The sequence below is a fragment of the Eucyclogobius newberryi genome, unplaced genomic scaffold (assembly GCF_026437365.1).
Source record: "Eucyclogobius newberryi isolate DKJ021-1_F unplaced genomic scaffold, fEucNew1.0.hap1 SCAF_24, whole genome shotgun sequence".
Lineage (NCBI taxonomy): Eukaryota > Metazoa > Chordata > Actinopteri > Gobiiformes > Gobiidae > Eucyclogobius > Eucyclogobius newberryi.
In genome coordinates, this window is record NW_027315879.1 from 517,501 (window position 1) to 530,000 (window position 12,500).

General features: G+C 46.7%; 1 protein-coding gene across 1 annotated transcript in view; it reads left to right on the forward strand.

The window, feature by feature from the left end:
• The window catches only part of b4galt1l (DP-Gal:betaGlcNAc beta 1,4- galactosyltransferase, polypeptide 1, like), a 17,131-nt gene that overhangs the window by 4,329 nt on the left and 302 nt on the right, over window positions 1–12,500 (forward strand). Inside the window, exons 2-6 of the mRNA XM_072459621.1 lie at window positions 583–821; window positions 10,117–10,304; window positions 11,047–11,169; window positions 11,276–11,380; window positions 12,355–12,488. Of these exons, the coding sequence (XP_072315722.1) occupies window positions 583–821; window positions 10,117–10,304; window positions 11,047–11,169; window positions 11,276–11,380; window positions 12,355–12,487 (788 nt within the window). The 3' untranslated portion in view covers window position 12,488. The remainder of the gene's footprint in view (window positions 1–582; window positions 822–10,116; window positions 10,305–11,046; window positions 11,170–11,275; window positions 11,381–12,354; window positions 12,489–12,500) is intronic.

Below are 12,500 nucleotides of genomic sequence, written 5' to 3' on the forward strand. Positions count from 1 at the left end.
CCTCAAGGCAAATGTGACGACGAAGTGTTGTCTCATCGGCCCATTTGGAAGATCATAGATCACGTGATTTTTGCATTTGATGATTTGTCATTGGCGGCCGATCATCGATAGCACCTTGAGACGTGAGATGAGTTTTTTCATGTCTCTTTATGTAATATGTTGGGTTTGGATAATGTTCGATTCGTTATGCACTGGATATATAATATTTTGAGTCTTGATGCGAGTCGGCAACAGGAAACAGCGGATGCTAATGTGCGTTGCTTTGTTTTGCTAAATCTAGTTATCAAATAAAGTTATTGTCACTGGTTTGTCACCAGATCAAGTCAGCGTTTGGTGAGGAATATTTTTTTTTTAATTTATATTTGCTGTTGCCGTTTCTTTCTCACCTGTGTCTGCATTCTGTGCCAGCACCAGTACCAGAGCTAGTACCTCTCACGACCCCTTCGTACCTTCAAACTGGGCTGTACGGTTCACTTTTGCGTAAACCACATGGACCACCCTGACTGAAAAGCACCTTAATATATCTGTAGGTTCCCTTTTTCACTGCCCTTAATGTTCTATTCATGGGTCTCCTGTTCACAGTGGGCCCTCTGAAGGTGGAGTTCATGCAGCCCAGTCCCTCTCTGGAACAGGTAAAGAAGGACAACCCAAGGATCACCAGCGGAGGGCGTTTCAAACCACCCGACTGTGTGGCTCTGCAGAAAGTAGCGATCATCATCCCATTCAGGAACCGTGACGAGCATCTCAAGTACTGGCTCTACTACCTCCACCCCTTCCTGCAAAGGCAGCAGCTGGACTATGGCATCTACGTCATCAACCAGGTAAAACACAGCATTTAAACCTCATTTAGACCTGACATTAGATTCATTTTAGACTGGATTCAGACCTGTGTTATACGAGCTCATCTTAATCCGGCCAGGGCAGTTAAACTTGATGTCCAAGTGAGTGCTCTCCTCACCCTAGTGAAACCCACCCTAAGTGAAATTACAACAACAGAAGTGAATTCCCATATAATAATTGCAAATAATTATTTACTTTAAAAAACGGTGCATCTGCATAAAGTAATTTTTGTGTGTGCCTTGCAACTACACTACTTCCACGCAGCACATTACCCTTTGCGCCGCAGCGTACGGAGAAAAGCGGGGACGGTGGACGAAAAGGTAAAAGGTCAGCGACTCATTATTGTAACTGTAACATTTTGAGGGAAAACACAAAATGTTGTCGGACGGTGGAAGGAATACTTTAAGGACTTTCTCAATCCTGCTGTCGTGTCTTGCGAAGAAGAAGCAGAGACTGAGGACTTGGAGGCTGACTCGTCCATCACCCAAGCTGAGGTCACTGAGGTTGTTGGCAAACTCCTCGGTGGCAGGGCTCCGGGGGTGGATGAGAGCCCTGAGTACCTAAAGTCTCTAGATGTTGTAGGACTGTCTTGGCTGATAAGTTTCTGCAACATCGCGAGGCGGTCGGGGACAGTGCCTCTGGACTGGCAGACCGAGGTGGTTGTCCCTCTGTTCAAGAAGGGGGGCCGGAGGGTGTATTCCAACTACAGAGGGATCACACTCCTCAGCCTCCCAGGTAAGGTCTATTCCAGGTCCTGGAGAGGAGAATCTGACCGACAGTCGAACCTCAGATTCAGGAGGAGCAGAGTGGTTTCCGTCCTGCCCAACCAGTCCACATGTACTTTATGAATCTGGAGAAGGCTTTCGACCGTGTCCCTTGGGGTGTCCCTTGGGGGGTGCTCTGGGAGTATGGGGTCCATAGACTGTCCGGTCCCTGTATGACCGGAGCAGGAGCTGTGTTCGCATTGCCGGCAGTAAGTCAGACCTGTTCCCAGTGCATGTTGGACTCCGCTAGGGCTGCCCTTTGTCACCGGTTCTGTTCATAGTTTTTATGTCCACAGTACAGACCAAAAGTTTGGACACACCTTCTCATTCAAAGAGTTTTCTTTATTTTCATGACGGGAGTGTCTGCAGAACTGCGGCGCGCGGCCGAAAAAGCCATGTTATTTTTGTGCCGGCCGCGCGCCGCGGCTCCTGAAACTGCGCCGCTATTTGACCGCGTTTTAGGTTAAGGTTAGGATTAGGGTCAGCCATGAGGCTATAACGGGCTATAAGGGAAATGCCGCGGTCCCTGAAACTGCGCGGCCATTTGACCGCGCCGCGGCTCTTCAGCCACGGCCTTTCATGACTATGAAAATTGTAGATTCACACTGAAGTCATCCAAACTATGAATTAACACATTGGTATGTGGTATTGGTATGGAATTATATACTTATATTCTAGGTTCTTCAAAGCAGCCACCTTTAGCTTTGATTACTGCTTCGCACACTCTTAGCATTCTCTTGATGAGCTTCAAGAGGTATTCACCTGAAATGGTCTTCCATCAGTCTTGAAGGAGTTCCCAGAGATGCTTAACACTTGTTGGCCCTTTTGCCTTCACTCTGCGGTGAGTGTCCAAACTTTTGGTCTGTACTGTACATACATGCATACATGCATGCATGCATGCATGTATGCATGTATTTTGGACGGGGTATTTTGAAATGTGGACGGGCATTTTCGAGTGCATGGACAGGGTCATTTTATTAATAAATCTTAGAAAAAAAGGGAATATTATCATTAAATCGGGCCGGGAAGCGTTTGACAGTAGTCCGCCACGGTCCGCGCCATGACAGTTTACTGTTTACAAGTGAAAATTTGCATTCTACACGCTGATTGGTCGACGAAATTTATGTGCTTGGCTCTGATTGGCTGCCGAGCCGAGGTCCGGAGAATGCTGAAGCTACTCGTACATGGCGCACGGCGTTAAAAGCGGCACTTTATTTTTACACACACACACACACACACACACACACACACACACACATAATAGGGTGAAAAACGGGTGCTCTAAGCGCTCCTGTGGGGACTAGAGCGAGACGATGCGTAGGCGCAGCTCAGAATTAAATAAGCTGTGTGACTGACACGTCTCCTTCGTCTTTCCACAGGTATGATCATAAAAGTTCTATTGTTGACTTATGCGGAGACAGAACAAACAGTAGCTGTTAGCGTTTTGTGAAAGTGCAATGTATTTTTGTGTGTACCGTTCACGTTAGGGCTGAACGATTAATTGCATTTGCGATTAAATCGCGATGTGATCAAACACGATTTGCTAATCCCAATGTACGCGATTAGAATGTGGGCGCCAGCCCCCCGCGGCAGCTAGCGCTACCCGGAAAAAGGACCAAAACAAACCCAACCCGCATGGGGTTTCGGCCAATCACAGAAGCAGTACACGTGCTTTCGTCTCAGTGAGAATGTCTTCTGACATTCTGACAGCATGTCTAAAAAATGTTAAATGTGGGAAAGAATATTTTACACTAAATGTATCTAATATTGTGTTGGTCTTATTTAAGTCATTCATTACGTTTTCTTACGGAAAAAAGAGGATACCTTAAAATAAAATTAAATAAAAATCACACATTAAATCGCAATATTGGGGGGAAAAATCGCAATTCGATTATTTCTCCAAATTGTTCAGCTCTAGTTCACATGGTCTTATTTTTCGCCATGAGTCTGCCATGTGCAGTGTTTAAAGCTTTATTTGGACAAATTAAACTGTTCCGGTGCTTGGTAACATGCAAAATTATACCATTTTGATTGCAAGTGTTGCAAACTGTTTCACGTAGCTGCCGCCATTTGGAGGCACTTATTTGATGTTGCCGACCTGCTTGTGTGTGCGTGTAGGAGAGATTTAGTTACCTGTATTTTTATTTGCATAGTATAGTTTATTTATGATTTGTTATGTTGAGTCAATTTGGATATTATTTTATTGTCTTTTACCAAATATGTGTTTGTTTATTCATTTATTGTCCTTTTATAATTTTATTAATTATTGAATGTATGAGATAATTGAATCAGAATTACATACATACATACATACATACATACATACATACATACATACATACATACACACATACATACATACATACATACATACATACATACATACATACATACATACATACATACATACATACATACATACATACATACATACATACATACATACATACATACAGTTGAAACCAGAAGTTTCATACACTACATACACTATATAAAAAGACACATGCACTTTTTTTTCTCATTGTCAGATATGAAATCAGAATAAACGTTCCCAGTTTTACGTTCATTGGGATTAACACCATTATCTATTTTTGTAAAATGTTTGATTTTGATCAATGAAAAGTATACATTTTTAAGACATTTCTTATTCTTCATTTAGTCATTTCTTGAATGTCAAAAGTTTACATACAAATCATTAATATTTGGTACTTTTAAATTGTAGGACTTTTTGATATCCATCAACAAGCTTCACACAATAATTGGCAGGGATTTTGGCAGGGATTGTTTTGCACACCTGAAACACTCGCTTCTTTGTGTAACAAAGTGTGAAAGTCTAAAGAAATTAGCCAGGATATCAGAAATGAAAGTGGACTTGCACAAATCTGGTTCATCCTTGGGTGCAATTTCTAAACGCCTGAAGGTGCCACGATCATCGGTTCAAACAATTATACGCAACTATAAACACCATGGGAATGTCCAGCCATCATACCGCTCAGGAAGGAGACGGCTTCTGGGTCCCGGAGATGAACGTGCTTTGGTCCGACGTGTGCGTTTGAACCCAAGAACGAAAGCAAAAGACCTGGTGAATATGCGGGCTGAAGCTGGTAAAAATGTATCATTATCCACAATGAAACGGGTCCTGTAAAGGGGACTGAAAGGCTACTCTGCCAGGAAGAAGCCATTACTCAAACCAAAACACATAAAAGCCAGATTACAGTTTTGCTACAGGAGGGACTGGTGCACTTCACAAAATAGATAGCATCATGAAAAAAGAACAATATGTGGATTTTTACTGAAGCAGCATCTCAAGACATCTGCAAGACAGTTAAAGCTTGGGCGCAAATGGGTCTTCAAAATGGACAATAACCCAAAGCACACTGCCAAACTGGTGACCAAGTGGCTTGAGGATAACAAGGTCAGTGTTTTGGAATGGTCATCTCAAAGGCCGGATCTCAATCCAATCGAAAATGTATGGGCAGAACTGAAAAGGCAAACCTGGCTCAATTACACCAGTTCTGTCAAGAAGAATGGGCCAAAATCCCTGCCAACTATTGTGTGAAGCTTGTGGATGGATATCAAAAACGTTTGACCCAAGTCCTACAGTTTAAAGGCAAGAGAACCAAATATTAATGATTTGTATGTAAACTTTTGACATTCAAGAAATGACCAAATGAAAAATAAAATAAAATGTATACTTTTCATTGATCTGTCATATTACAAAAATAAATAATTGTGTTAATCCCAACGGACCTAAAACTGGGAAAATTTATTCTGATATCTTACAATGAGAAAAAAAAGTGCATGTGTCTTTTTATATTGTGTATGTAAACTTCTGGTTTCAACTGTAAAAAAAAGAAACAACGCTCCAAGGCTGCATTTCAATATTTTATTTATTTTATTTTTACCATTTTGGGAACACATTGAAAAGTGTGAGTGATATTTCTCCGTATGATAATTGTGACTCTAAAATGTATATTGTGACATCCCTAGTCTGGACAGTATTTAACCCCTTTTACTAATACTGCCTATCATTTTGAAGCATAACCATTGTGAAAACCTGTATTTGTCTAGAATATTTAGTATTTATTATCCTAATGCATTTGTTTTGTAACCCTTGGACTACCAGAATTTTAGAATTACTAGTACTCTCAAGGCCGTCAATTTGATGGTGGCACTCTGGCCCAAAATGAGCCCATTAGCCTCTTTAGAACAAAATAAAGTCTATTAATAATTTGTATTGTTAGATTATTATTCAGAGTTTATGGTATAAACATGAAGGGTTCAGTAGATTAGATTTAATTTAAGTAAATTAATTCAACATAGGAATATATAGGCAAATTATAAAATCACAAATTATATTTATACATAATGATTACAATAAATTATAGCTCATATGTCAACAAAATTACAGACACAATCTAACATTTACATTTAGGCAACAAAAATAAGATAAGATAAGATAAGATAATCCTTTATTGTCCCACATGGGGAAATTTCATTGGTGCAACGCAGGTAGATACAGAGGTAGATACAGAAGAACAGATCACTTATAGGAAGTCTGAAAAACACTTTCAGTAGAAGATCTCCTATAAACAAAAACTCCCATAGACAAATAAATAAATAAATACCATTGCATGTGATCACGACAGTAATTGCACATGAATATGTGTCACGACAGCACATGAATTGCACATGAATTTCACAGTAATTGCACATGAATTCCAACAGCAATTGCACATATGACAGAATTGCACATCAGTATTAGGTTAGGTCAGTATTGCGACGGGATAACGTGACGATCTCCGGGTAAGACGACTGTTCTCCGCAGTTTCATGAGTTCCTCCTTTGTATAAACGCGGTACGGCACCGGCCGGGGGGCGGGGCCGGAGCCGGGGGGCGGGGCCGGAGCCGGGGGACTCAGAGCCAAGACACATCGCAACGACACGACGAAAACACTCAATCCAGCCGAATAAAGTCAAAACAAGTTAAAAAAGAAAGATATTTTGACATTTTCATTATATTATATATTATATATATTTATATTATATTGTTAAAGGCGTAATGGACGATTTTTCGCCGATTTAAGAACTCAAGCAGACGTGCGCATGTGCACTCCCCCCGTGCGGAAGCAGCAAAAAACCTCGATGCGACACGTGCATTTGTTTATCAATGCGATCATTATCATGATCGCATCGCATCTCTCGTCTCCTTAGATTTCCGTCTTTTCTGAGCCAGCTCGAACTGTCTTTCTCTGTCTTAATTTTGTCCTGTACACTGAGGGAACTATATTATGATAAATCAATGCACAGGGAAACGTGCTGCTCTCCTGGGGACGAGCCGACGAGGCTGCAGGTGAGCGGTAGGTGAGTTCTATGATTGACACATGGCAGGACTAATCGGCCGTCCACGCCACGAGGAAATGATACTTTGGCGCCAAAAAATCGTCAATACAATAAATGAAATCTGGGAACATAATTACTGCAAACGGGAACACTATTTACAATTCACACAGAGGAAGCTGACGGCTCCAGTACATTGTCCGCACACAACTTTTTGACAATGTCTTTGGAGCGTTTTTTGAAGCAGTTCTGGGGAACGTGGCATGGGCTCTTTCTTTCAACTTCTGTTGATGGTTCAAAATGGAGCTGCTGCTGCTGCTGCTGCTGCGAAGTTCATTGGCCCGCTCAAAGATGAAGTCGTGCCTGGGAATTTTATTACCCAGACACTTGTAGAGAACCCAGGAGTTGACTACTACCATGTTCAGCACGATGTAAACAAATCTGAAAGAGCAATGTAATCAGAGTAATAAGTAATAATGACCTTGGCCTTGCGAGTTCTAGTGTTTAAGTGTGTCTCTAACTTGCTTCCCCTCTCTCCACCTCTCACACTCTTTTGCGGTGTGCTTTATGCTCTTTCTCTCTCTCCCTTTCCTTTCTCTCTCTTGGATGTGTGAAGTCTAACTCTGTTCTGCGTTCCTGTTTTCTCTGGCTGCTCCTGTGTTCTTTTGCATGGCAGACGACGCCTTCGCCGCTCGGCATCATGGGTAACAGGCTTCTTTTCTTCTGCTACAGCTTTAAACATATATGCATCGCTGTCGTACATGAATCAGCTGCTATTATATGCTCCAGCTCCACAGACTAGACCTTTGCAGTGTTGTAAATGCCTGCATTCTATAGGCTCCACACATATGTTACGATGCAGGAGCTGACAATGGCTTCTAAACCTCACGTGCGAGGCAGTTCTGACTGACGACACCAAGGCTGCGCTTGACAACATTACCACGTGGAGTGTTTTGCATTTGCAATTAACGCCTAACCATCAAGCAGCACAATTCCTGCACATCTTATCTTATACAACTGGAGCTGTACGTTAGCTACATATGAGGTCAACCCCTTGATTCATTTAGCGCGTGCGTGCGTCTGTGTGTGTGTGCGTGTGTGTGTGTGCGCGTATGTGCGCGTATGTGCGCGTATGTGCGCGTGTGTGCGTGCGCGTGTGTGTGTGCGCGCGTGTGTGTGCGCGTGCGTGCGCGCGTGCGTGCGCCTGTGTGCGCGCGCCTGCCTGTGTGCGCCTGCCTGTGTGCGCGCGAGTGTATGTCTGTCTGCGCGAGTGTGTGCCTGTGTGCGCGCGAGTGTATGTCTGTGTGCGCGCGAGTGTATGTCTGTGTGCGCGCGAGTGTATCGTCTGTGACCGCGCGTGTGTATCGTCTGTGACCGCGCGTGTGTATGTCTGTGTGCGCGCGAGTGTATGTCTGTGTGCGCGCGAGTGTATGTCTGTGTGCGCGCGAGTGTATGTCTGTGACCGCGCGAGTGTATGTCTGTGACCGCGCGTGTGTATCGTCTGTGACCGCGCGTGTGTATCGTCTGTGACCGCGCGTGTGTATCGTCTGTGACCGCGCGTGTGTATCGTCTGTGACCGCGCGTGTGTATCGTCTGTGACCGCGCGTGTGTATCGTCTGTGACCGCGCGTGTGTATCGTCTGTGACCGCGCGTGTGTATCGTCTGTGACCGCGCGTGTGTATCGTCTGTGACCGCGCGTGTGTATCGTCTGTGACCGCGCGTGTGTATCGTCTGTGACCGCGCGTGTGTATCGTCTGTGACCGCGCGTGTGTATCGTCTGTGACCGCGCGTGTGTATCGTCTGTGACCGCGCGTGTGTATCGTCTGTGACCGCGCGTGTGTATCGTCTGTGACCGCGCGTGTGTATCGTCTGTGACCGCGCGTGTGTATCGTCTGTGACCGCGCGTGTGTATCGTCTGTGACCGCGCGTGTGTATCGTCTGTGACCGCGCGTGTGTATCGTCTGTGACCGCGCGTGTGTATCGTCTGTGACCGCGCGTGTGTATCGTCTGTGACCGCGCGTGTGTATCGTCTGTGACCGCGCGTGTGTATCGTCTGTGACCGCGCGAGTGTATGTCTGTGTGCGCGCGAGTGTATGTCTGTGTGCGCGCGAGTGTATGTCTGTGTGCGCGCGAGTGTATGTCTGTGTGCGCGCGAGTGTATGTCTGTGTGCGCGCGAGTGTATGTCTGTGTGCGCGCGAGTGTATGTCTGTGTGCGCGCGAGTGTATGTCTGTGTGCGCGCGAGTGTATGTCTGTGTGCGCGCGAGTGTATGTCTGTCCGCGCGCGAGTGTATGTCTGTCCGCGCGCGAGTGTATGTCTGTCCGCGCGCGAGTGTATGTCTGTCCGCGCGCGAGTGTATGTCTGTCCGCGCGCGAGTGTATGTCTGTCCGCGCGCGAGTGTATGTCTGTCCGCGCGCGAGTGTATGTCTGTCCGCGCGAGTGTATGTCTGTCCGCGCGAGTGTATGTCTGTCCGCGCGAGTGTATGTCTGTCCGCGCGAGTGTATGTCTGTCCGCGCGTGTGTATCGTCTGTGTGCGCGCGAGTGTATGTCTGTCCGCGCGCGAGTGTATGTCTGTCCGCGCGCGAGTGTATGTCTGTCCGCGCGAGTGTATGTCTGTCCGCGCGAGTGTATGTCTGTCCGCGCGCGAGTGTATGTCTGTCCGCGCGCGAGTGTATGTCTGTCCGCGCGCGAGTGTATGTCTGTCCGCGCGCGAGTGTATGTCTGTCCGCGCGCGAGTGTATGTCTGTCCGCGCGAGTGTATGTCTGTCCGCGCGAGTGTATGTCTGTCCGCGCGAGTGTATGTCTGTCCGCGCGAGTGTATGTCTGTCCGCGCGAGTGTATGTCTGTCCGCGCGAGTGTATGTCTGTCCGCGCGAGTGTATGTCTGTCCGCGCGAGTGTATGTCTGTCCGCGCGAGTGTATGTCTGTCCGCGCGAGTGTATGTCTGTCCGCGACCGCGCGTGTGTATCGTCTGTGTGTCTGTGACCGTGTGTGTGTGTGACCTTTTGTGTGTGTGACCTTTTGTGTGTGTGACCTTTTGTGTGTGTGACCTTTTGTGTGTGTGACCTTTTGTGTGTGTGACCTTTTGTGTGTGTGACCTTTTGTGTGTGTGACCTTTTGTGTGTGTGACCTTTAGTGTGGGTGACCTTTAGTGTGGGTGTGTGTGTGTCCAGGACGGAGAGGCCACTTTTAACCGAGCCAAGCTGCTGAACATCGGCTACATGGAGGCGCTCAAGGACTACGACTACCAGTGCTTTGTGTTCAGCGACGTAGACCTGATCCCCATGGACGACCGCAACACCTACACTTGCTTCAGCCAGCCGCGCCACCTGTCCGTTTCCATGGACAAGTTTGGCTTCAGGTAAGGACGGACTGATGACCCAGGACGGACTGACCCAGGACGGACTGACCCAGGACGGACTGACCCAGGACGGACTGACCCAGGACGGACTGACCCAGGACGGACTGACCCAGGACGGACTGCGGACTGAACATGCATATTATAATAGTCATAATTCAAGTTGGTGTAATACCTCGTTTGTCCAAGAGTGTTCAAATGTAGAACAATATTATTTTTCTGCAGTTGTCATAATAACAACAACAACAACATTAACAACAATAATGAATATAACCGCAAGTTGCAATGATGAGTCTTCGCCCGCACCAAGCTGCTAATGCACCTTTATTGCACCTACTGCTGAATCTGTGGTGCCTTTTCTCCTCTGATTTACAAACGGGGGCATTATTATGTACTGAAAATTTTCCCACTCTTCAAGATAATGTCCCCCAAATTTAAGGTTGGGAGGACGCCCAAGGAGGAGTTCTTAAAGTATAAAGCGTAAAAAAGTGCAAACTTCAGAAATGTGGCCATTTTCCCATTGGAATAGCATGGGAGGTTTCTGTCATCACTACGGCTACGCCAAAAACAAATATGACATGGCTCTGATTGGGTTTTTTGATCGGCACACCAAAATAAAATTTTGTGCTACATTTTTATTCTTTTGGAAGAATGAAATATTGCGGTCCCCATTGAAAGAGCGGTACAGACACTTGCTGCTGCTCCTGGCGCTGCGCTCACTGCACCTTCATTCATTTTCTTGCAGACTTCCATACAATCAATATTTTGGAGGCGTCTCGTCCATGAGCAAAGAGCAATATCTCAAAATCAACGGCTTTCCAAACAACTACTGGGGCTGGGGAGGAGAGGACGACGACATCTTTAACAGGTGAGGGACAGCTGGACCGGGACAGCTGGACCGGGACAGCTGGACCGGGACAGCTGGACCGGGACTGAAAAGCTTTTTGTCATACTTTGACATTTGACTACTGTAGATTGGCATCCAAAGGCATGAGCATCTCCAGACCTAGTGGTGAAATCGGGAAGTGCAGAATGATCCGCCACAAGAGGGACCAGAAGAACGATCCCAATCCTCAGAGGTGATCTACTCCTGTGTGTGTGTGTGTGTGTGTGTGCTTGTGTGTGCGCGCGTCGCGACCTTGTGTGTGTCCAGGATCGAGAGGCCACTCCTCAGCTGTTTCTCCTCCGGTTCTCCGCCTCTGGTTCTCCTCTTCATCTCCTCTTCTTCTCCTCCTTGGTTCTCCACTGCTTCTCCTCCTCTGGATCTCCTCCTCTGGATCTCCTCCTCTGCTTCTCCTCTTTTGCTTCTCTTTTGCTTCTCTCCTTCTCAACCTCTGCTTCTCCTCCTCTGTATCTCCTCCTCTGCTCCTCCACTGGTTCTAACCCTAACCCTAACCTTCTTCCTACCCTCCTTCTACTATTCTTCTCCTTGGTTCTCCACTGCTTCTCCTCATCTGGTTCTCCTCTGCTTCTCCTCCTCTGCTTCTCCTCCACTGCTTCTCCTCCTCTGCTTCTCCTCCTCTGCTTCTCCTCCACTGCTTCTCCTCCTCTGCTTCTCCTCCTCTGCTTCTCCTCCACTGCTTCTCCTCCTCTGCTTCTCCTCCTCTGCTTCTCCTCCACTGCTTCTCCTCCACTGCTTCTCCTCCTCTGCTTCTCCTCCTCTGCTTCTCCTCCACTGCTTCTCCTCCTCTGCTTCTCCTCCTCTGCTTCTCCTCCACTGCTTCTCCTCCTCTGCTTCTCCTCCTCTGCTTCTCCTCCACTGCTTCTCCTCCACTGCTTCTCCTCCTCTGCTTCTCCTCCTCTGCTTCTCCTCCTCTGCTTCTCCTCCTCTGCTTCTCCTCATCTGCTTCTCCTCCTCTGCTTCTCCTCCTCTGCTTCTCCTCCTCTGCTTCTCCTCCACTGCTTCTCCTCCTCTGCTTCTCCTCCACTGCTTCTCCCCCCTTTGTTCCTCCTCTGTTTTCCCGCCTCCGCTTCTCCTCCTCTGGTTCTCCTCCTCTGGTTCTCCTCCTCCGGTTCTCCTCCTCTGCTACTCCTCTAATCCTCCTCTTCTCAGGTTTGACAGAATCGCTCATACAAGAGAAACGATGCCCAAAGATGGCATAAACTCGTTGACATACCACGTGGTGAAGACTGAGCGCTTGGACTTGTACACGCGGATCACAGTGGATGTGGGGAACCCGCCGTGACCTCGCCGTGACC